Here is a 26,022-nt window from a genome sequence, read left to right as displayed (position 1 = left end):
TCACGAAGGCCGTTATATTCAAGGAAATACATGAGACGGCGATTTATAATTTTTTCAAACACCTTGCACAATCAACTAGTCAAGGCAATATGTCCGTAGCTAGCTGCAAGTGTGGCTTCCTTTCCTTGTTTAAGAATGGGTATGATAACAGCCTCTTTCCAGGCTTTGGGCAGGCGCCCAAAGGACCATATCTTATTAAACAGAAAGAGGATGCTTATAAGGGTGTGTTCATGTATGTGCTTGAGCATGCCATAAGTAATCCTGTCTGGGCCTGCTGCTGAGTTGCCACATGTTCCCAGAGCCGCCTTCAATTCCTCCATAGTGAAAGGGCTATCGTACCCTCCTGTGGATGGCCTCTTATCACGGATAGGTTTTTGCTCCTCCGCTAGCTTGTGTCGCATGAAGGAGTCTGTATAATGTGCTGAGCTGAAAATATATTCAAAATGTTGACCTATTGCATCTGCTTGGTGTTCCAGTGTATCACCAGCAGTGCTGACCAGAGGCACTGGGTGAGCACTGCGCCCTTGAAGTGCTCTAAGTCTGTTGTACACTTTATGTGTATCTGTGTAGGAGTGTACAGATGAGAGGAATGACTGCCAGCTTTCCCGTTTGGATGCACGTCGGATACGCCTGCCATTTGCTTTAGCACGCTTGAAGTCTATTAAATTGTGAACCGTAGGATACCTGCGGAATTTCGACCATGCTTTGTTTTGGTTCTCACGGGCATTCTTGCACTTCTACGTCCTCCTTTGCTGACTTTGTCTCCCCCTCTCCGTTAACAACATACTCGGAGATACTACAGCATCTGCGCCTTGAGAGGCAGACACTGCCGGGGCCCGCTAGGGGTCTTAATAAATCAGAAGAGTGTCACCTCCGTCGGCTACAAACTATGTCTTTTAATAATCCATCTAAGCTTCACGCCATAGAGCCCGAGTCTTTTTCGGCGCAGTGCAAATTTTGTGGCCAAAAGGCAGACTTATACCATATGGTATGGGCTTGTCAGAAAAATAGCAGTATTGCCATAATAAATCAGCCAACGTGGGAGGACTGGGAGGCGGCCCTGTCTAGCTCGGACCTCGAGGAGCAACGAGCCCTCATCGAAAGAGCACGGGCAGCGGCTTTTGCCAACGGTGTCCCGGACTAGGGACCTGACCATATCTTCCCGTAACCCAAGGTTTACTTTCTTATTTTCAATAAAAGTTTTTATCATCATCATCATTTTGGAAAATTTCACAGGTTCGCGAGTACGCAGCGTGCGGCCCATGACAGTTGAGACATTCTGTTTGAGTGGCACTGCACCTTTCGGTTGGATGCTCGTGAGCACCACACTTTGCACAGGTGAGTTTTCCGCGACATGTGTTGGATCCGTGTCCGTACTTTTGGCACTTGAAGCATCTTCTCGGGTTTGGGACATAGGGGCGGACTTTGCAGTGAATGAACTCTGCTTTCACAGCGTCTGGTAGACGGGAACGATTAAACGTCAAGACGATATGGGGTGTCACTACATCTTCACCGTTTCGCCTTATGGTGATGCGGCGTAGGGCGATGACACCTTGATCTCTGAAGCCATCGAGGAGGTCAGAGTCTGTTTCGTGGATCAGATCACGTTCTGATATAACGCCTTGAACTGTGTTTAGACTGCGGCGGGGGTAATGGACACCTGTAAGTGGGCAAACTGCTTTTGCTTGAGGACGATGTCTGAATGATCTTTCTGTGACACTTCAACAAGAAGATCACCGAATGACAGTTTCTTTGCTTCATAGTTTTTGCCTATCAGCTTCTCAAGGGTCCTAGCGATAACAAAAACGGACATTGCAGCAACAGAGTCATTGTCTACAAGAGAGTGTATAATCAGGAAGCGTGTGAAGTGATCACATTGAGTTCGAGTTTTGTCTTACATGTCTTCGGTGCGGCCCCTTTTCAGGGACCGATCGGGTTTTTTGGAAGAAAAAGTACTCATGCGATATGGATATGCCGACGGTTCCTAGAATGTCACCTGTGTTTCACAGGAAGATCCCGGGGCTCGCCGCCTGGTACACAGACGAAGAGCCCATCGGCCGGAGCTTGACCATGGCCCCGACCGCCACCGTTCATGGTTTCTACCCTTCACCTCAAAACCTTTCGCCACGGTGCGGATGACAGCTTTGGTATGGGGGCTAAGGGTCCGTGGTGGCGCCAAGCACCATCACCTTGATACTCAAGGTGCCCTTGCGGGCGCATAATACGAATAGCATTTGCTTTTCAGAACAGCACGTATTAACAAAAGTAAACAAAAACAGCTCTCTTTTCAGCCATTTCAGTTTGTAATCTTCTACCACCGAATATTACGTCATGAGTATCCTAATATTGTTTCCGAATACTTATAAAAGAGTGTTTGCTGACAGCTTAGGTTATCCGATTTAAACATTAAAAATTATGAAAATCTATTACATTGTTATCAGCAAATAAAAGTTCATATATATATATATATATATATATATATATATCCTATAACATTAGTTGCTGCGTTGTAATGTACAAATGATTTTAAATACCTATTATGTTGCTAATTACTGTTAATAAAATGTACAGACCGATATCTCCATTGCTCATTCCTGTTTATTCTTAGGCTACTTGATGCGTTGTTTAATTGCTTCTGATATGTTTATTTGCATATTTCTGCTGTTTTAAACATTGGTTTCCATCTTAATGGTGTTATATTTTGTACATGTTCTAACAGGAGGTCCCGTAGACAGTTTCTATTTTAGGACGTCCTTCTGTACTACATTTCATTTCTAACAAAAATAAAATCTGTGTGCCAGCCATTTGAATAAACTGGAAACTTTAAACTTCTAGAGAGACACAAGCAGATTCAGCAGGGATAAAAATGATTTTTAAAATGTTTAAGGAATAGGCGTCGCAGAGGCCTTCGCGTTCCAGCGAGGTTAAAAAAAGGCCCCCAATGAAGCGCCCGCTCATTCATGCGCCGAATCGGCTGTGCCTGGCGTCCTTATTAATTCATTCATTATTCTCCATTTTCCCACATGAATAGACGATTAAGAACTGCCCAGTGTCCTCAAGACCGCAATTTAATGTGCGCCGTGGCAGTGGCGTTGCGATAAGATTAATCTTCCGCCGTAGTGGTTGCCAGTGTAGCTCCGCCGCAGCGCCAAATTTTACGCAGATATCGCACAGCCATAGCCTCTGCAGCCGACTAGGTATCAACTCCGATGGACTCGACGCTTTGGTGCGTTTGAGGAAACGGGGAGAGGAAGAGAGCAGTGGAAGAGGTCATTGGAATGTTGGACATTGGACATTGCCGTTGGAGACTGAACACTGAACATTAACACATTAGACATTGCCTTCTGAAATGGAAGACAGTGCAGCGAGACGAAGACAGATACAGCGAAAACATCGCATGCGCTGACCAATACCAGTACCTTTATTGTAGCGAGACAGCACACCATAGCAAGCACAACGCCACATATGCGTCTCATCGTCGATTAATGATAAAGTGTCAGTGATAAAATGCGCCAATAAAATGCTGGGGATAAAGAGAAGAAAAGGCGCGTCGTCATATTTTAAACCGGGGTTCTCGCCTTCGAAAGGAAACATTGCGCTTCCAATCCAGGATGCACTTTTCAAGGAGCGCTAACGCACACGTGATCCCGCGTTGGTAAAGCGCGTGTGTTCCAGCTACCAAGAGCGAGCATCATGATCATCATTATCAGCAGCCTATATTTTATGTCCACTGCAGGACAAAGGCCTCTCCCTGCGATCTCCAATTACCCCTGTTTTGCGCTAGCGTATTCCAACTTGCGCCTGGAAATTTCCTAACTTCATCATCCCATCAGGTTTTCTGCCGACCTCGACTGGGCTTCCCTTCTCTTGGTATCCATTCTGTGCGCAGGATGGATAACTGGTCCACCGGTTATCCATCCTGCGCATTGCATGGCCTGCCCAGCTCAATTTCTTCCGCCTAATGTCAACTAGAATATCGGCTATCCCCGTTTGTTCTCTGATCCACACCACTCTCTTCCTGTCTCTTAACGTTAGTCCTAAAGTTTTTCGTTCCATCGCTCTTTGTGCGGTCCTTAACTTGTTCTTGAGCTTCTTTGTTAACCTCCAAGTTTCTGCCCCATATGTTAGCACCGGTAGAACGCAATGATTGAACACTTTTCTTTTCAACGACAGTGGCAAGCTCCCAGTCAGGATTTGGCAATGCCTGCCGTATGCACTCCAACCCAATTTTATTCTTCTGTAAATTTCTTTCTCGTGATCAGGGTCCCTTGTGAGTAATTGACATAGATAAACGTACTCCTTTACAGACTGTAGAGGCTGACTGGCGATCATGAATTCTTGTTCCCTTGCCAGGCTATTGAACATTATCTTTGTCTTCTGCATATTCATCTTCAACCCATTCTTACACTTTCTCGATTAAGGTCCTCAATCATTTGCTGTAATTCGTCTGCATTGTTACTGAATACGACAATGTCATCTGCAAACCGAAGGTTGCAGAGATATTCGCCGTTGATCCTCACTCCTAAGCCTCTCCAGTCTAAGAGCTTGAATACTTCTAAGCATGCAGTGAATAGCATTGGAGAGATTGTGTCTCCTTGCCTAACCCCTTTCTTGATAGGTAACTTTCTACTTTTCTTGTGGAAAACCAAGGTAGCCGTGGAATCCTTGTAGATGTTTGCTAAGATATTCACGTATGCCTCCTGTACTCCTTGATTATGCAATGCCTCTATGACCGCTGGTATCTCTACTGAATCAAATGCCTTTTCATAATCTATTAAAGCCATATAGAGAGGTTGATTGTACTCCGCAGATTTCTCGATTACCTGATTGATGACATGGATATGAGCTATCGTAGAATATCACTTCCTGAAGCCAGCCTGTTCTCTGGGTTGGCTGAAGTCAAGTGTTGCGCTGATTCTATTCGAAATTATCTTGAACATTTTATACAATGCTGAAAGCAAGCTAATGGGTGTATAATTCTTAAATTCTTTAACGCCTCCCTTCTTACGGATTAGTATAATGTTGGCGTTCTTCCAGCTCTCTGGTACACTTGAAGTTGTGAGGCATTGCGTATAAAGGGCTGCAAGCTTTTCAAGCATGATATCTCCTCCGTCTTTCATTAAGCCTACTGTTATTCCATCTTCTCCAGCAGCTTTTCCCCTGGTCATGTCTTTCAAGGCCTTTCTAACTTCATCGCTAGTTATAGAAGGAGCCTCTGTATCCGGTTGATCACTATTTCGAATGAAAGTAGCTTGGCTGTTTTGGGCACTGTACAGGACAGTATAGAATTCTACCGCTGCTTTTAGTATGTCATCCAAATTTCTAATGATAATACCATGTTTATCTTTCAGTGCATATATCTTGCCTTGGCCTATGCCAAGCTTTCTTTTTTACTGATTTAATGCTGCGTCCATATTTTACGGCTTCCTCAATCTTTCCCGCGTTATAATTTCGAATATCCCTTACTTTCTTCTTGCTGATCAGTTTTGACAGTTCAGCGAATTGTATCTGATCTCTTGAGTTGGACATTTTCATGTATTGTCGTTTCTTTAATAGGTCATTTGTTTCTTGGCAGAGCTTACCGACTGGTTTGCATTAGTTCCTTACCTCCCACTTCAATTGCTGCTTCTGAGATCAACCGAGTTACGGTTTCATTCATTTGTCTTTATCTTCCTTTTCTAAAGCTGCATATTTGTTTGCGAGCACCAGCCTGAATTGGTTTGCTTTACCCTTACTGCCTCTAGGTTAGCCTGTTTCCTCTTGACTAATTTCACTCTTTCTCTCTTCAAATTGAGAGAAATCCTATACCTCACTAACCTATGGTCACTGCACTTTACCTTACCTAACACTTCTACATCCTGCACTATGCTTGGATCGGCAGAGAGTATGAAATCTATTTCATTCCTTGTTTCTCCGCTAGGGCTTTTCCAGGTCCACTTCCTGTTGCTGCGCTTCCTGAAGAAGTATTCATTATTCGGAGCCTATTCCTTTCCGCAAATTCTACTAACATCTCTCCTCTTGCATTCCTAGAATCGATGCCGTAGTTGCCAATTGCTTGCTCACCAACCTACTTTTTCCCACTATTGCATTGAAGTCGCCCATGACTACTGTATACTGAGTTGGCACCTTTCTCATTGCTAATTCATCAGCTTCATAAAACTGTTCTGTTTCTTCATCATCCTGACTAGAGGTTGGGGTGTAGGCTTGTACTACATTGATTTTGTGCCTCCTATGCACATTTATTACGTCGACTGCTACCCTATCATTAATGCTGTAGAATTCATCAATGTTGCCCACTATGTTGTTATGGACTAGATATCCTACCCCGGATTCTTGCTTATCTGGAAGACCTCTGTAGCACAGGACGTGGCCGTTAGTCAGCACTGTGTAAGCTTCACCAGTTCTTCTAACCTCACTAAGGCCAATAATATCCCAGGCAATGCCCAATAAGTCTTCAAATAGTCCTGCTAAGCTATAGCCTCACTCGAGAGGGTGCGCGTGTTGAACGTTGCCAGGTTCAATTTCCATTGGCGGCCTGTCCGGACCCAGAGATTCTTAGCACCCTCTGCCAGCGTAGCAGGTCTGACCACCGCCTTGGTCAGGTGCTCCGTAGCCACTGAGGACTGAGGGCCATGGGCTAATTGTCGTAGTCATGAGGGAGGTAGTGGCCGAATGTTGCACCAGGGAGGCCAATTACTGTTCTGATATGCGAGTGACTGGTGAAGCTTCGTGGGCCTTCCTAGTTTGGTTGAACCTGAACTAGTATAGCCGCACTAGCTCTCGGCAATATATTTTTTTTTCTTGCCGGTGTGACGGCAGAGCGCGAGCATACTTGTCAGTATATCTCCCGCTTACCTGGCATGCACGAAAGTTTAGTGTGTATGCACACTGCGGTAACGGATCGCCATTGTTGCTTTCCTCACTTCTCGCGAAGGTTGAGTGTTGAGATGGCAGTGCGCAGCGGAGAAGCTGATCTGAAACGCACGAGCTGCAGGCATGTTTTCAGTGTCGTCTGTTGTAATAGCCGGCATACCCTCGTCGCTATGAGATTACGATAAACCGTGCCCGGGCCCGGCCATCAGGTACGAGAGAAATGTGAGCGGCGCCTGTTACGTACACCATAGCTGCAATATAAGGGTGCGTCTCCTACTCCTTGTACCAGAAGGCAGTTACATTGCGGAGCGTGTGTGGAAGGGCGCTACCGACTCCGACGCCATTCCTTGCCTTATAAGTGCAGCCCGAATCGCCGCAAGTACGCAATGCGCTTGTTCTGATAATTACTGATAGCATTAGAAAACGTATTGTGAATACCTAAAAGATGGTGCAGAAACCATCGACGACGATTCTAAATGTAAGAGAATAGTTCTTAATGAACAAGCGATCGAGAGAGATAGGGAATGAACAAGCGACCGAATAAGAAAGAGAGGGCAAGAGAAAAAGCGAAAGAGAAAGCGAGAGAAGATTTTCGCTGCCGAGTCCGAGCACCGACCATCCACCGACTACCCGCTGAAAAAGACAAATAAAGCTGTTCGGTTTAAATCTTCGGCATTGTACACCGGAAGACGTTGCCTGCGACCCTCTGCGGTACGTCTCCAGGGATCCTACAGCACCGGGCGAAGCGAGAGTTCCTGTGGATGTGCGGACACTGTCTTTTAGCTGAAGCCATTCGTAATTACCAGTCATATGCGTTACAAAGAAGTGATTCACTCTCATATCGATAAAGTCGAATGTGGTTGCAGTTACGAGTGCAGTTCGAGTGTCGTAAAGTTCTCTCTTCCTGTCGCCGCGGTAATTCGAATTTCAAATTACAGGTGGAGGCGACTAACTCAGGGCTCGTACATGTGTGTAACATCAGTGAACCGCGCACAGAATCGTCATGACAAAGCGAGATCGCCTCCTTGGCCACGCATGTATACATTTTCTCGACTACACAATGGTAAATCGAGAAATTAAAAAGTTGCCTCACTGTAGATTTTGTTCAGAGCCATGCAAAACGTAATGGAATAATCTGAACTGACGGAAGTTTTGTTGAAGCATAGAACGCCATGGTCTCCCTATCAAGAAAACCTTTGCGCGAATAGGCACTGTCATGACGAATTAGGGAGTTAGTTAAATAGGGTTTTGTGGCTCAAAAGCGACTTAGGCTTTGCTGTACCAGACATAGGGTGTTAGAAAGTCAATGATAGAAAAGAGTAAAATCTGCATTATCTAAAGTCTGTTCAGAAGGCCTACTTCGTCCAAAAAATTCACGACATCTGTAAATGAGAAAAAGGAATCGTCTCCCAAAATGAGAGCGGGGTGTGGTGGTACATGTAAATCGTATAGATCGTGGAAATGTTTTTGTCTTTGTCTTTCAATGTGTGGGCATGCAATTAGAATATGTAGTACCGTAAGTGGTTTTTGACATTTATGACATACCGGCTGTGTTTCCTTTGTGAGTAGATAATTGTGTGTGAGGTGTGTGTGCCCTATTCGGTGTTTGGCTAAAATATTACCTTCGTGAAGCGTTCTTGGTGATGGCAGGTTTTCCATTCCCCTAGCATTCCCTTGGCGTCCCTATTTATTCATTCAGTATTCTACATTCACAGACATGAAGAGGTGATTCAGAACTCTTCAGTGTCCTCAAGACCGCAATTTAATTGAACATTGAACATTTGACTTGCACAGAGATAGTAGGAAACTATCTGTCGCGAAATTCAGACAATCGGGAATCGCTTCATCGGAGGACACGCAACCACCGACTTGTGGCATAAACTCTGTCATTGGGCAGTTCGGGCTTATGGTGTAAATCGCTGCGACTCCAACGAACCTATTTATTCAAATCACCCAGAAAACGCAAATGGTGATTTTTGTGCATTTACTCAGCTCTTCATGTGGTCCCGAAGGCACTCGATAGCGGGCGCCAATTGGTCAAAGATGGCAGCGTCCTAGAGGTGGCGATGTGAAGCGTCCTTATGTGAACCGTAGCCTCCGAAAATGCCCCGGCACAAGGCGCGTTGCTGTGATCTCGGAGGCCATAGTAGAACGAAAATGCTTATTATTATTACTTGTTATTATTATTATTTATATTACTATTATTGTTTTTGTTGTGCTGGTTGTTGCTGTTATATTCAGCCATTCACCTACGCTGCGTCACACATTACACCGCAGGGACAGACGGTGCCACAAAACACTTGAGATACGACTGTAAGTTAAGGTAGCCCGCGTACGCACTCAGGCGCCTCGGCGTGCCCATGAAGGCTCCCTACATGATCCGTTATCCTAGAGTAGGAGTGGAGCAGCACTGGAGGCATATATTTATTTGCGTGCGACGATTATCAGCTGCGCTCTTTGTCAGCTCTGACCACGTGGCTACACCAACTTCCATCCGAGGGGCAAGCTCACAAAGACAAAAATGTGCTCGTCCCCGTCTACTTCTGTGTCCGTGTTTTTTTGTTTTTGCGCATAACCATTTCCTTTACAAAAATGTGACACGTTTTTAAACAGAATAATCAAAGCACTCGCGATGGCTGTCCACTCAGGCCCACATGTTAGAGCTTCTGTTTTCGTAGGCAAGCCGACCAGCAAAACGAACGGCACACAGTGGTGTTCTGCACGGCCTTCACTCACGTTTTTCTTTCGGTCTGGCGCAATGCAGGCGGCGTACCTCTCCATCTTCCGCGACCAGGAGTAGCCCACCCAGTTCTCAGGTGCCAACAAGCCGTCGACGACCATGGATCCTGCAAATGCATTCAAACGTGTCACACAGGCAGCCGCCTCTTTTTCCTTGTTAGCGCAGTCTTTTACAGTAAACGTCCTTTTTTTTTTCGGGAGCCCCCCTAAACGACTTTCTTTTTTTCAGGAGCTTACGAGAACTTTTTTTCTTTTCTTTTCGGGAGCACTTAGAGCCCAATTATATACTACAGAAAATGGCTGAATCCTGTCAGCATCGGTCTACCTCGTTGACGGATGAGTATTGCGTAATTTGTCGGACAACTAGCTGTGTAGCATTAGGTTTAATTACACGTCAAATTGCCGCGCGACTGGCCGCTCGAGGCACTTTTCGTGTATTCGCGGGTTTCTTTCACGCTCGGAAAAACACTTATGTAGCGCGTATTGAGCTACAGAAAAAACTGCATCGGCAATTTTTGATGTTGCTCTACAATTTTCTCATTGACACTTTTCATCTAATAATACTTAAGAACTTGATTTTAATTAAGAGTGGCACACATCCAGTGGCACCTGCCAAGTGACCCTTAATTGGCGTCAATTATATTAATTGAAGAGCGACCCATAACCAGTGGGCCATACCCAATTACCCAAGTTGGTTCGACGGTTGGCTTCAAACCATGTTTCCTCAACAGTCCGATGCTCTAGACCATGGACTACCGAGTGACCCAACTGGGCGGGAAAACGGTAAGAGACCCAGACTAACGGATAGTCCCCTAAAATTGCAGGAAGGTCGAAGCGAATTACAATAACCTTACATAACACCCAGATCCAACGCAATGTTGGAATCTAAATGTTGCGTTTCTTGTTAGCGAAGTAGCAGCAGTAGCGGGTGACGCGGGCACAGCCACAACGTTGGCAGCTTTTAGCTGCCTTTGTCGTGAGGGCGAAGGCGCTGTGTGATGCTTGTCGTGGGAATAATGTTGAGAGGTGTGTGCACCGAGAGGTACGACTCAGATGTAAATCGATTTAAGGCTCAAACTTCTCGTGTCAACTTGGCACATTCCTTCTGGGGGATTCGTCTAAGAATGGGGGAATGGGGGATTCGTCTAAGATTCGTCTAAGATTCGTCTAAGAACCTAGTTGCACATACCCTGTGCGGAAGTTGTGTGTTCGGACTATAACCCAATGTCACATACGCTGTGACCCAAGTTGTCAAATATGCCAGGCCAGCATATAGCGGCAAGCTGTCTATTCGGACGCATTCCCAGTGGCCGAAGTTGTCTACACATGACGAGCGACAATTTCCGTGGTAGAGGCGAAGAAGACTACGCTTTAAGACACGTTTATGTCAGCTACGCCTTCTTGAGCTTCACGGGCCCGTTGCTGCTATAAACTCAAGCACCTGGGCTACCCTGACCACCCTTCGATCATGTAGTGCAAAAAACTGACACGCTACGTCTAAGTTTTTTGTAATGGACGAAAAAGAAGATTCCCACAACACGTCGATTATGATTATCATTGTAAGCAAACATGCAAACGTGAGAGCGAGAGAGAGTGACAAAGAGCGCGAACGAACGTTTTCTTTGCGCAGTCCTGACCACAGACTACCAATCAATAAGCACCGACCGACCAACCAACGAGAACACCGACCAACCGCGGAAAACGGCCGAAGGAACCAAAGAAAGATACTCACATGAAAAAAAAAGAACTAAGGAGGCTCTATGCCGACGGGCAGAAAGCCTTCGCAGGGCAGCATCCTCTGGTGCCATCCTTTTCCTGCTTAAAGTCGCAATCTGCTCAAACGGTGCACTGAATTTTAAAAAAAGACCCCGGTGCTCGAATTACCCATTGAGCGAAATACAGCTCCATTAACGTGAAACCTAGGGAGGTGCGAAGCATGGAGTGATTCACCGCTAATGGGCTTATGTTACCTTAGCAATGGCTCATCACCCCGTAAACGCGGCCTCCCCATTACGACGACAGAAGAGAGAGAGAGAATTAACTTTATTAAAGGTCCGGAAGGGGCCTGCGCACCCCTTACGAAGGCCGGCGCGGTGGCTCCGCCCATGTGGGGACTGGGAGTCGGAGCTCACCAGCCACCTGTTGGGCCTTCTGGACGGCCTGGTGTTGAAGGGCCCTGTCGGGGCTTCTGAGGTGGTTGATCCAGTCGTCCTCGGTGGCAGGAGACCCGAAGCTAGCGTTTAGCGTGGGACACTGCCACAGCATGAGGTTTAAATCGCACTTTGGATTTTGGCATTTAGGGCATTCTGGCCTTATATCTGGGAGGTATTTGCTGCATATATAGGGGTTGGGGTAACTGTGCGTTTGCAGCAGTCTAAGCGTTAATTATTGTGCTTTATTTAGTGTTGGGTGAGGTGAGGGGAATTCCTTTCTATGTAACTTATAGTGCGAGCAAATCTCGTGATAGGAGAGCAGTGGCTCCCGATGCGTGTTGGGGCTCCCGGCCGGTGAGCCGGCCCGCGTCCCCACGCGGCGCGTAAGATCTCGCGTGAGGTTATGAGCCAGCTCATTACCGCAGCTGTCGAGAACAGGCGTATGAACTGGGACATTCCTTGTGCTTCCGTGATTTCTTTGAACGTATTGTGTACCCCAAGGCCTAACAGGCGCTGCGTGCTTGCCGTCATGGGTAGACCAAGTATTCGTTTCGTGCATTTTCGGATGAGGTTGTCCACTTTAGTGTCATCGCCTTTGCTCCACGAGTGAGCGAAGGCAACGTATACATATATAATGAACGTGGCACATTAAGAACGCGTGAAAGATGCGTAGTAAGCTCTCAACTGTGAGTCCCGCTTGTCTGTCAGCGACGCGTCGGGCGATGTGAATGACGGCCTCAGCTTTTTTGGTGAGATGTGTGATTGTTAAGTCGTTTTCGCCATTCTCCTACAGGGTAACACCCAGAATTCAAACCGACGACACTATCGGGATACAGAAGAGAAGTGAAATTCTACTGAACGAGCCAGTTCGCGGGTTGTTCGCGGATGACGGATTTGCCCTAGCTATACACAGCTTCGCCGTAAAAAAAAAAAAAAAAAAAAAAAAAAGAAAAAAAAATTGGCTCCAATCTACGCTGTGAACGTGGTTGGATAGCGAAGCTGCAAACGACACCCACAACAATTATCCATTGTGACATCACTTGAATTCACACACCACGTGGTTCTAAAGAATGAAACCAGGCACACGTGAAATGTACTTAACCACGCCCTTTATTACTTCACAACGACATTATATTCACGCTGTTCTTCTGGCGTCATTAATATCCGTGGTCTACCCATGGTAGCCTGGAATGAACTGAATTAGTTGCTAGACCGTGCTGACGTCACTGCGTGATTTCTATGCTGTTGGGTACTTTTCCACTCGGAGTAGCTTACGCAACCGTAATCTTTACCGGGAAACACACGTGCGAGGGCGAACGTGCTTCGCATTATTTGCACGCGTCATTATCATAATTTATACGGTTTGCACTTCACACGAGGGTTTTGAATGACGTCAACCCCTTTCGAAGCAGCTGCAAGCCTAATCCTTACTGGAACGCGTCGGAGGGTGTTCCCATTGTTCACACGCGCCAAAACATCCATCATGTGGTTTTGAGGCTTGTTTTGTGGTTTTTTTTATTGAAAATGAGTGCTGATCTGTATGCTGCATGCCTGATTTCAAAGGAGATATGCTGTTTGTATTCAATTTTTAGCGTGGCGCTTTTTGCTTACGCCGACACAAAATTTCTTGGCTGGTAGAGGTATATAACTTCGCTGTAGAAAATCTTAAACGAACCGCCGGTCCGGGAGCTGTACAAGCTTTTACTGCAGCTTTTGATAGCTGTTTCTCACTCTTCCCGCCAGGGAAATGCAACGTCATCTTAGTTCAGCAATGCCTTCCAATCGACACTTGTGTGTACTCACATTTCTAGGTCAGCGAATTGCTGGTTAGTGCAGCTAGAAGCTTTCGGCGAAAGCACATATACGTATGCTTATAACGCGTCACATCGACGCTCACTGCGTCTAGTGCAAGCACTGCAGACACAAGAAAACAGTTTGTGAAAAAGCACTGAGGCCCAAGCTCAACAATATAGGTATTTTTTCCTCTTTATACTTGTCTATTCCCGAGCAGATCATGTGTACACGGGCTCAGCCAGTACACAAGGCCTAACCTTCGGTAGAAGGGAACGATCTCGGCGCGGGGTGCCTGGCGAAAGCTACAGAGCGCGAATTTCAGTTTCAGAAGCTTTTTACTACGTATTACGTTTTTGGCACACTAAGGCAAGGCAAAGCGCGTGAAGTGCATGAACTGTGTTATCGGTGCGATAATATCAATTAACGGCAGGCTTCCTCGGGTCCTCGAATTACTGCTGTGTTTGTTTATTTCGTGCTGACTCCACAAAACTGCCAATATTAGCAGACATCTGTCGCGTCATCGCTTCGTAGCAAGTATAAAGCCGTTACAAGAAGACGTGAGAGACTGGGATTAGAATAGCGGTGAACGTGCACAAAATTCAAACATGCGCTGTAGCTGAGAAGCCGTCGTTGACGCCACATGAAGTAAAAGGAGGAAAGACAATATGCTAAAAAATCACGTTTTGCCTGCGTTTGCGTATTTTTGTTCCAGAAAATACGCAAACTAGTAGTAGCTGCACACACAGTAGCTGTACACAGTAGCTGCACACGCCGCAAACACGAGTTAATAAGTGTCTGGGGCATGGTAGGGCTTCAGGCGGATGACTTGCACGATGTCAGTGCGGGGTTGAGCCGATGGGGACGAAAACAATGGAGCGATTTCGTAAGTTACGTCGGTCACTTGGCGACACACTTGATATGGACCGGTGTATGGGAACAGTAGCTCTTCAGAAAGCCCGACATGGCGCGCTGGGAACCAGAAGATGACGACACGCCCAGAGGCAAATTGAGTAGTCCTGTGATGGCTATTGTACCGAGATTTCTGGTGGACCTGCGACTTGCTGAATCGAGCGCGGGCCACTTTACGTGCATGGTCAGCAGGGGAAATAGCCTCTCGAGCATACTCGGTACTGGGGAACGCGGAAAAAGGCACCAACGAGTCCGTGGGCAACGCAGAATTTCAGCCGAATAAGAGAAAAAAAGGCGAATAACCAGCGGTCTTATGTTTTGACGTGTTATACGCGAATGTCACAAAAGGCAATACAATGTCCCAATCCTGGTAGTCGGTGGACACATACATTGTCAACGTGTCGGTAATTGTTCGGTTCAGTCGCTCCGTCAAGCCATTGGTCTGTGGATGGTAGGCCGTGGTTAGTTTGTGTTGTGTCGAGCAAGACTGTAGAATTTCCTCCATCACCTTCGAAAGAAACTGTCGGCCCCGGTCAGTTAGGAGTTGCGGAGGTGCACCAAGCGGCAGATTGACTTTATGGAGTAAGAAGTCCGCAACGTCGGTCGCGTAGCTTGTGGAAAGAACAGGGGTGATCACGAATGGCGTCGCATAGTCTGTAGCGACGGCGACCCATCTGTTTCCTGAGACAGACAGAGGAAACGGGCCAAGTAAGTCGAGGCCAACGCGATGAAACGGCTCATATGGAACGTCGAGAGGCTGAAGACGGCCAGCAGGCGGGAGCGGCGGCTTTTTCCAGCGCTGACAAAGGTCACAAGAGGCCACTTAACGGCGCACTGAGGGGGACATGCCTGGCCAGTAGAACCGACGGCGTGCGCATGTGCGTCAAACGCCGAGGTGACGCGCCGTTGCCGCATCATAAAGCTGGGTCAGAAGAGTCGAACGGAGGTGTTCCGTAAGCAGAAGTAAGATGTTAGGACCATCAGGAAGCAAGCTTTGACGATGTAAGCTGTCATCGTGTGGCACAAAAAGTCGGAGAGAGGCATCATGAGCCTGGGAGTTGAGACGGTCGATAATCTTGCGTAGTACCGGGTCTCGGCATTGTTCAGCACCAACGTTGAAGAGTTCGGATATGGCGAGCACACAGGGACTGGAGTATCTCGGTGCAGGTTCCGGTTGGTCGACGAGGTACCGGGGAAAGTCAATCGGCATCCCGATGCAAACGGCCAGACTTTTAGTTTACCCTATATGATTATTCTTGAAATCGTAATGCCCAGCGTCCAAGGCGACCCGAGGGGTCTTTGAGCGAAGATAGCCAGCAGAGAGCTTTCTATAATCAGTGACGACGGTAAAAGTTCTGCCATACAGATACGGGGGAAATTTTGCGACGGCCTAAAAAAGAGCGAGGCACTCTCTCTATCTGTAATTGAATAATTCCGCTTACGCAATAACACAGTCCTGATCACGTTGACATTGAGGTAGAACAGCGCCAGTGCCCTGGCCACTGGCGTCTGTATGGACTTCCTTGGGAGCAGAATCGTCAGTGAGCCAACACAGGTGGCGTAGTGCGTAGTGCGATGAGCCGCGAAAATGCAGACACGTGAGCAGGATCCCAAGTAAAAGGAACGTTTTTTTCTTGAGCAGGCATGTGAGGGACCGTGCTATCTCTGCAAAGTCTTTCACAAAGCGACGAAACAGCATAGGTCAAAAAACAAGCGGACGTCTTATGAAGAACGGAGCGTTGGCAAGATGATAAAAACGCGTACAACGTGTACTTTGGCAGGGTCAGGTTGGATTCCGGCCGCATCAGCAAGGTGATCAAGTACGGTGATCTCTCGGCGTCCAATGCGGCATTTGGAGGAGTTTAGTGGCAGCCGGGCGCTGCGTAACAGCTGCAAAATATCCGATTGTCGTTGGAGATGACTGGGGAATGTGGGCGATAAAACGACGACGTCGTCAAGGCAACATAAATACGTAGACCACTTGAACTCGCGAAGGAGGGAGTCCATGATTCTTTCAAATGTTGATGGGGCATTACACAACCCAAAGGGCATTACTTCGGGCGTAATGAAGGCGGTCTTTTCGTGATCGCGCTCGTCAAAGGCAATTTGCCAATAGCCGGACCGAACATCTATGGAAGAAAAGCACCTTGCACTATGAAGAAAGTCTAGCATACCGTCTATTCGCGGCAAAGGGTAGACGTCCTTTTTAGTTATCTTGTTCAGGTGCCGCTAGTCGACACAGAACCGCCAGGTGTTGTATTGTTTTCGGACAAGCACCACAGAGGACGCCCAAGGACTCGCAGATGGTTTAGTGATGTCCTTATCAGCATTTTCTGAACTTCAGTTCAAATGGCACGGCGTTCGCATGCAGACACTCTATGGGGCGAAGAAAAATAAAAACCATCGCGGTAAGATGCTAACAAGCTGCGAAGATCGTCGGACTGAGAACGGGAGAGATCCGGGGCAATGAAACCGTCTAGTGGGTCGTCAGGCGTACTACTTGTGTCCGGCCTTCCAGGTAACGACTGTGGAGCATCGACATTCAAGGCCAGAGGGTCGTCTGTGCCTAAAGGTGATATGATGGCAACGTGATGTCTTCGGAAAGAAATTGTGGGGTGCGTCCAAAGTTAAGAATCGGTATAGACGCCCAGTTCTCCGCAACAGACACAACAGAGTGAGGGCGGGCAACACACCGCGTCACAAGAGCTTCTAGAGAAGGGGAGATCGCATAGTCACCTACAAAAACAGGGTGTTCTGACGTCAACGTGACATACATCGCGATAGCTGGTCGCAGACGAACAAGCTCGACGGCACTCAAACGCGGTGGCGACACGGTGTTGAGGTCGGGTAGAGAAAGGAGTTCCAACTGTAGAACACCAGATGAGCAGTCAATGAGGGCAGACTGGGTGCTCAGGTCATGGCCGAGGATCTGTAATGGGGACACTGGTGTAGAACGGTGAATTGAACTGAGGTCTAGTGGCCAGCGAAGCTCACACGCGCAGTGCACACGCGAACGCCGCATCGTGTACTGCCGTCCGCAACGCGAATGATAGGCGACGTGGCGGGCATAAGAAGCGTGCGGAGACAAGAAAGGCCGGCGCTCATTACAAATAGTTGCGCCCCAGTATCTATGAGCTCCGAAACAGGCGCGCCGTTCACTTCAACGTCCACAAAGTTGCGTCGGGCAGCCAGGGTCAACAGAGGGTCGGTTGACCAATGCAGCATCACCTCTGGGAGCTTCACTGGTCAGTTTTCCGATGATGGACGACGAGGGTATGGCGACGGCGAGCGAAGGGGCATTGGAGAGAGGGAACGCCAGTTCTGCGTGGTTGGCGAGCGGTCGTAGCGTCGAGTCGTGGCAGGAACATCAGGGCGCAGGAAATCGTCGCGAGCACGCAACGAAGAGGACCAACTGTCTTCCGTGCCGAAAGTGTACGCGGGACGAGGTGATGACGGCCAGCGATAACAACAATGGCCGGAAATATGGCCTATCCTATTGCAGTTGAAGCATAGTGGCCTGTTGCCGCGCGTGTTTCACAGGTTTGGATCGCAGTATCCGAAATAGCTCGATTGTGGGCAGGGTGGTCGAAAGAATTTGCTGGCCGCAGGGCGACTTACGGCATAGATGGGATAAATGCCTGCGTTCACCAGCTCTTCGCGTACGACGGCTTGGATGAACGATACTGCCGGGCGGGACTCGTCGTAAGAACGGGCCTGAGGAACAGATAGAGACACGGCCTCAATCTCACGCCGCACAAGACGCAGCAGGCTTTCGGGGAGCGCGTGCATCACGCGCTGAGCTAGACGTGCGTTCCATGAGCTCCGCAACGAACACCGAAAGTCGCGATAAAGCTATTATTTGTGCAATTTTAGTATTACCATCGGATTCAGCCAAGTGAAAGGCGCCCGGGGACACTAAAATTACGCCGGTGAATGCGACTTGTGCGAATTTAGAGACACTCATCCGTGTGCGCGAACTAAGCCTAACGCCAGTCTGGTAGGCCCAGAGACGAGCACGGCCAAGGAGCAGGTCCAGCCCGGCGCTGGCGTTGCGGTTCCCGCGCGCGGAGTAAAGTACAACCAAGGCATGGATGACGAAGGCAACGATATGCAGCAAGACAATAACGAGGAGAGCCAGGAATCAACGGCGGCAGGTGAGTGGATCACGGCCGCCTCGAAGGCGCAACGCCGACGAGGCCGACGAAAGCTAAACCCAACCTCCGGCCAGCCGCCACCGTCTTCGCCCCTGGAGCGACAGCCGATATTAATGATGAGAAAGCCAGCACCAAGGCCAGCGCCTCTTCCCCTGCACGACTACAAACTATTGATGCGGCCGCGAAGTGGACTCGACGTGGCCAAGCTCGCGCCGTCCGAACTCTCGGTGGCTCTGCTACAGGCCACAAACACGACGTGGCGAGAAGCAAACCTTCGGCTAAGGATCGACCATAACTAAAACACGGCAACCGTGAGTACTCCCACCAAGGACATGGCCATGAAATTAATCGAAGTGAGCAAGATCAAGGTCGGAGAAACAGAACACTCCGTGGAAATGTATGGACTGGCACCCGACGACGCAGTGAAGGGAGTGACTCATGGTGTGCCAACGCGACTGACTATCCAAGAGATCAAGGAAAACATAATGGAGGACGGATTCGAAATTTACACGGTAAGAAGAATGGGAAAGGATTCGACAACAGTCATTCTAATGTTCGCGGGACCCGATGTGCCGCACTACCTCTGGCTGTACGGAGCGGAATATCGATGCACCTTGCATACGGAGAGGAATATCGATGCACCTTGCATAAGAAGACCGTTCCCGTATGCTGAGTATGCTACGAAGTGGGACACCGCAGCACAGCCTGCCCACGGCCGGGAATGCGAGCCTGCCACGAGTGTGGCACGCGAGACCCAGCTCCAGGCCACACCTGCGTGGCCAAATGTACGCTTTGCGGAGGAGGTCACGTCACAGGTACCAAAGGATGCCCGGAACGCTTCATTACGCCTTACCTCATCCGGCAACGAGAGCGGCAGAAGCAGCATGAGCAACAGGCACTGTCAACGGCTCTGCTACAGGCCACAACGGCTCTGCTACAGGCCACTGCTCAGGGTCTGGTCCAGGCGAGACCAGACCCTGAGCAGTGGAGCAGGCCGGTCGGCAACGCCAGGAGGAGGGGTGAGAAGCACATCCAGATCCACTACAAGGGACCAAAGTAGTACAAGGAAGAACAGATCGAGATCGAGAGGCAGGACCCCGACACCGGCGAGGAACAACGCGGACAAACAGGTGGGTTGGGCAGGGAGACCTTCCATCGCAGATAAGAGTCAATTCCCCAAGTTAGGTCAAGCAGATAGAAAAAGTCAGTGCGAGGAATGTGAACAACTGAAAAAGATGATAGAGAGACAGAGCGCGCAAATAGACCACCAAAACAAACAGATAGCGAAACTGACGGAACAAATACATAAGCGAGACGAGATGACTAAGTCACTGCTAGCCAAAATCGAAGCTGCAGAAACTAACAGACAGGAGGAAACGAACGTGAAACGCAAACTAGCCAAGCGGGACACTCAGCCTGACACGCAGAGTCTACAAGAGGCGGAGGGAAAACCAAGGTGGGCCCGACCCCTACAAGAGGTCAGCAACGCGGTGGCGCAACTCACATGCCAAATGGCGCAGCTAGCAGCGCAAGTGGAGCAAGTTTGCTCAGAGATCGCAAAGACCAGTGCGAAGGGTAGCAAACTAGAAGCCAACTTCAACGAACTCATGCTCGCAAAGAAAAGCAGGAAGAACGCCCCGTACACCAAACCAGGTACTGAAGTGCACCGTTCAGGCAGCAGCCTGGACCTGACCAAAGATGGCGCAGCGAACTAATATTAGGGGGAAAGAAGACACGGTGATTCTCCAGTGGAATTGCCGTGGCTTCAGGAACAAGGCGGGTGAGCTGCAACAACACGTGGATTCACTCGAGAACAAACCAGACGTGATAGTATTACAAGAGATAAACCAACGACCTAGATTACCTGGCTATGTAACGTATGTGGATCCGACGGAGAAGGGGACGGCAGCATTGGTACGCAATTGTATAGCGGCAACTCAGCACCTGACGGCACAGCGGAGATGCGAACACACCCTCGTGGAGCTCCACAGTCGAGGCATAGGAAACACGGAGAACGTGTTTGTAGTGAACATGTATTGTAGGCCGACCAAGAAAGGAATAGACATGGCGGGGACAATACAGGACGCAGTGAGCAAGGCAGGCTCACGGCCGCTGCTCGTACTGGGGGTTTTCAATGCCCCTCACACGACATGGGGATACCGGTTCTGTTCGAAAAGAGGGAGAGAACTAGCACATTTGATAGAACAGCACAACTTGACCCTCCTCAACGAGCCTGACACACCCACTTGCATGGGCACGAGCACGACCAGAGACACCACGCTGGACCTCTCGCTCCTGATGGGGATGCCTCATGGCAAAACGTGGGAACGAATCTGGGGTCGGACCACGACGTAATCAGAATCACAATCAGAGGTCCCACCCTCAAGGTGAAGACGGGCACGGCGAGGATTACCAATTGGAATAAGCTGAGAAAGGAGCAAGAAGAGGAATCGGATGAGGAAGAATGGGCAGTAAGACAAACGTACGAGACCTGGGAGAAACAGCAGCTCGACATCGTAGAAAAACACACGCAAAAGATCGCAACCACTCACCAAACCCCCCGTATAGACGCCAGACTGGCACACCTGTGGGAAGCGAGACGCAGCCTAACCAAACGCAGGAAAAGGCAGAGACGCAACAAGAAGTTACGCAAGAGGATACGGGAAATAAACGACAAGGCGGCAGAGTATGCGGCGGATTTATGTAAAAAAAGCTGGCTCAATCTGTGCGACGGCCTACAAGGAACCCTATCCACCCGCAAAACGTGGCAGCTCCTCAGGCACCTCATCGACCCGATGACAAGCAAGAGCGAGACAAACAGGAGTATGGCTCGGACCTTAAACAATTACGAGGGGGACGTGCAGAAATTAATAGAAGACTTGAAAAACAAATACATCAAGACGGAGAAGAGCAAGGATCGGCCAGGAGCGTACCGAGGCCTCCCCAGCGAGAAATTGGACAAGCCCTTTACGGGCCCGGAACTAAGAACAGCCATAGCAGAGAGCAACCAGAAAAGCGCTGCGGGGCCGGACGCCATCACGTACCGACTACTGAACAACTTGAGTGACAGAGCGAGAGCAGAGCTCCTCAGGCACATGAATGAGACCTGGGAAAGCGGCAAACTGCCAAGAAGCTGGAAGGAGGCAGAGGTTAGGTTCATTCCAAAACCGGGAAAAACCCCGCACATCGACAACTTGAGACCCATCTCCCTCACGTCGTGCGTGGGCAAGGTGATGGAAAGGATGGTGTTAAATAGACTACAGAGACACTTGGACAGAACCAACCAAATGCCGGACACCATGTTTGGTTTCCGAAAGCACCTGAGCACGCAGGACGTGCTCATACAGATCAAAGAGGAGGTCATGAAACAGGCCACGAGGCATTCGCCACGCGCCATATTGGCACTTGACCTCAAGGGAGCGTTTGACAACGTGTCCCACGTTAGCATCCTGACCAACCTCCAGAGCACTGACTGTGGAGAACGGGCGTATAACTACGTTCGAGGTTTCCTAACAGATCGGAAAGCAAGAATCAGAGTGGGGGAGGAAGTTAAAAAAATTAAATTGTGGGGTTTAACGTGCCAAAACCAGTTCTGATTATGAGGCACGCCGTAGTGGGGGACTCCGGAGATTTGGACCACCTGGGGTTCTTTAACGTGCACCTAAATCTAGGTACACGGGTGTTTTCGCATTTCGCCCCCATTGAAATGCGGCCGCCGTGGCCGGGATTCGATCCCGCGACCTCGTGCTCAGCAGCCCAACACCATAGCCACTGAGCAACCACGGCGGGTTGGGGGAGGAAGTATCCCCGCTTATCGAGTTGGGCAGTAGGGGGACCCCTCAAGGCTCGGTCCTTTCGCCCCTGTTGTTCAACATGGCACTCCTGCACCTGCCCAAGGCGCTCGAAGCGATTGAAGGCTTGGGGCACGCGCTCTACGCCGACGACGTCTCGCTCTGGACGACGAAGGCTGGATCTCACGGATGGATGCAAGACACGCTGCAGACGGCGGCGGAAGTGGTGGACAAATATGCCAAGGAATGCGGCCTAAGATGCTCGCCACAGAAGTCGGAACAGGTGGTAGTACGACAACGGGCGCCGAAAAGACTCAAGGAGGATATTAAAGTGGTGCTAGACGGAGAAGACATTTTGCCGGGCCCCAGTGTCATGATCCTGGGACTGGTGATACAAGCAAACAACAAGGCGGAAGCGTCTGTGAGAAAGCTAAAGCACACGACGGAGCAAGTACTGCACATGCTCCGCAGAGTGGCGAGGAGACGCAGAAGAATGAAAGAGAACGACCCCCTGAGGCTCGTTCAGGCCTTCGTGATTTCCCGAATTACGTACGTGGCACCGTATCTCCTCCTGAGCACGGTCGAAAGGAACCAGATTGACGTGATAATCCGAAAAGCAATCAAGCAAGCCATCGGAGTCCCGATAAGTGCCTCCACGGACAAACTCATGAGGTTGGGCCTGCATAACACCGTAGACGAACTGATCGAGGGCCACCTCTCCAGCCAGAAGCGTCGCCTAAGTCAAATGAAGGCCGGCAGAAGAGTCGTGAAGAAGATCGGCTGGGAGGAGACGAGACAGACGGAGCGAGGACAACTACCAGACGTCTGGCTAGAAGCAATCAAGGTAAAACCACTCCCCAAGAACATGAGCCCAGCACACCACAGCGGCAGACGGGAGGCCAGAGCAAAAGCTTACAACAGGCTGCTGGCTGGGCAGAAGGGGGTTAATCTTCACAGACGCCTCCCAAGACAGAGGAAAAAGCTGGGCGACCATAACGGTGACAACCACAGAAAAGCTGCTAACGTGCGCGACGGTAAAAACAAACGATGTCGACGAATCAGAAGAGCTGGCAATTGCCCTGGCCCTCACTACACAAGGCAGGACCAGAGTGGTCACAGACTCGCAACAAGCGTATAGGAGCTTCCAGTCGGGCTGGGTGTCCCGGTTGGTGCTTCGGGCGCTAAAAGGAAAGGAACCCCCGAAAAGGGAGGAGATAGAATTATTCTGGGTACCGGCCCACTCCGCAGTGGAGGGCAATGAGTTTGCCCACCAGCAGGCCCGAGCGCTATCACACCGAGCCGCAGCCGCGGAGATGGAAGAGGAGGACGTAAAGAGCCAACCACTGGTCACGTACAAAGACATAGTGGAATATTACAGAAACGGGAGACAGAGCTTCCCCGAGCCACACGTCACGTTAACGAGGGAGCAGCAGACTACATATAGGCAGATCCAGACAGAGTCGTTTCGCAACCCCCGATTACTAAACCGCATGTACCCGAGCCAGTACGGGCAAGAATGCCCCGTGTGTCACGAGCCAGGTACACTTCAACACATGATTGCAGAATGTAAATTTAGCCAACAACACCCACCACTCCTCACCAATCCTAACCCCAACATGATCCCCCTACCCATCCAACCCCTTAGAGAGCGATGGAAGATCTTGCTGTCCAGCCCCGCCCTGGAAGACCAGCTTTGGCTCGTAACCAGGGGCCAGGCGGCGAGAGCAGCATATGGATTCCCGTGAAGTGGGAACCACTTCCATCCGGCGCATGCGCTGAAAAGCTCGTGAAATAAAGTTTTTCATTCATTCATTCATTGTAATGGCTTCTTTCTGGGGTTTTACGTGCCAAAACTAGTTCTGATTATGAGGCACGCCGTAGTGGAGGGCTCCGGGTTAATTTTGACCACCTGGGGTTCGCTTTTGTAATGGCTTTAATGGCTGTGTAAGGGAACCGCACTAATTGTTGCGTGACACGATGGCTCTTCGCTTTCATGAAGTGTCGTCACTCCTTTATGATGTCGTCGACGGCAGAGCAGTCCTTATATATCAGCCATTTAATAGGCGTCGACACCCGCCGTGGTTGCTCAGTGGTTATGGTGTTGGGCTGCTGAGCACGAGATCGCGGGATCGAATCCCGGCCACGGCGGCCGCATTTCGATAGGCACGAAATGCGAAAAACCTCTGTACTTAGATTTCGGTTCACGTTAAAGGACCCCAGGCGATTGAAATTTTCGGAGCCCCCCACTACGGCATGCCTCATAATCAAATCGTGGTTTTGGCACGTAAAACCACGATTTGACATAATTTAAAGGGGTCAACGGCGATTCCTCTAAGTATGTGGCTGACTTTGTCAGCTTCAGGCATTTTGTCGTCAATCCGCCGACACAAAGCTTACACGACATATTGTTCAGCTGATTTTTGGGCCTGGCACGGAAGTTCCTTCTTGGCGTCTCGCTGGCGCCCGAGTGGCTCCCCGAAGCGCTCCTGTAGTTTGTGCTTGCAGGTGTCCCAACGAGTCAGTTCCTCCTCGTGTGTTGGGAACCAAACACGGGCCGGTCCCTTGAGGTAGTAGATAACGTTAGCTAGCATGATGGTTGGGCCCCACCGGTTGTTCTTGCTGGCTCGCTCGCATTCCGTCGACCAGTCAGTCTTCGACGTCCATGGCGTCCGCACCGGAGATGGTGCCAGGGTCTCACAGTTGGGCCGGGACAACCAATGTTGCGGTAGCCGAGGCTAAGTCAGCGGGCCTCTCAGTCGACATGATCGTATGGCCCACAAGATGTCCACAGCAAAGTTCCGTGGTGTCCTTCGGATATACCCCGCACGCTTCACCAAAGATGTTACAGGGAGGATGTGAAAAAGGATTTATATACAATATTTACAAGTGACAGCGAGTGGCACCACAGCAACAAAGATGGCGTGCCGGGATGCAGCTCGTGCTCTTTCTCGTCTGCTATGCCACTTCTATTTCGTCCTCAGGAGAGGTGAATGGCTCACAACAATAATCATCAAAAGATTGCCGTTTGAATGCGATAATTTGCTATATTTATGCATTGCGAATCATTGCGAATTTATTACCCTTCCATTTAATAAAAACGCTTGACCTTGCACTCGGCCGCGCAACGCTTGAAACAGCGAAGCTAGGCGATCGTAGCCCAGCATTTTCCGTAAGTGCGCACGAACTTTTCGTATCGAGCAGCTTTTACTTGCAGCCTCCTCCACCAAATTGATGAACATAAAATTATTATTTTTTATTATTACTGATGATGATGTTAATTTCTTTTCGCGCGTCTCAGACTTACGGCTGTCACTGCGCGTTGCATAGCGCAGCTTGCAACACCGACACCGCGTAGCAATGCCGACAACGCGTTCCAGGAGACCCGCTCCGTGAATACATCTCTCTCTCTCTCTCTCTCGCTCTCATAGCGCGCAAAACCTCTTCACCTCGCAGAGCACGAGCGTGCGAACGCGCCAGCTGTGGAGGAAGACGACGACGCTCGGACGCAATCATACGGTTCGCATAAATGCATGTTCCGTAAGCGTGGCATTATACCCTAGTGGTTACGACGCTCGCCTTGGGACGGGGGTACGTGAGCTCGAATCCTGC

At 49.4% G+C, this 26,022-nt stretch overlaps 1 protein-coding gene across 1 annotated transcript in view; it reads right to left on the bottom strand.

Annotated features, from left to right (window-relative positions):
- Positions 1 to 26,022, bottom strand: part of LOC119462421 (uncharacterized) — an 83,141-nt gene that overhangs the window by 21,496 nt on the left and 35,623 nt on the right. Inside the window, exon 8 of the mRNA XM_049671950.1 lies at positions 9,610 to 9,719. Within this exon, the coding sequence (XP_049527907.1) occupies positions 9,610 to 9,719 (110 nt within the window). The remainder of the gene's footprint in view (positions 1 to 9,609; positions 9,720 to 26,022) is intronic.

This window comes from Dermacentor silvarum, chromosome 8 (assembly GCF_013339745.2).
Source record: "Dermacentor silvarum isolate Dsil-2018 chromosome 8, BIME_Dsil_1.4, whole genome shotgun sequence".
Taxonomy (NCBI): Eukaryota; Metazoa; Arthropoda; class Arachnida; order Ixodida; family Ixodidae; genus Dermacentor; species Dermacentor silvarum.
This window is presented reverse-complemented; position numbering and strand designations above follow the sequence as displayed.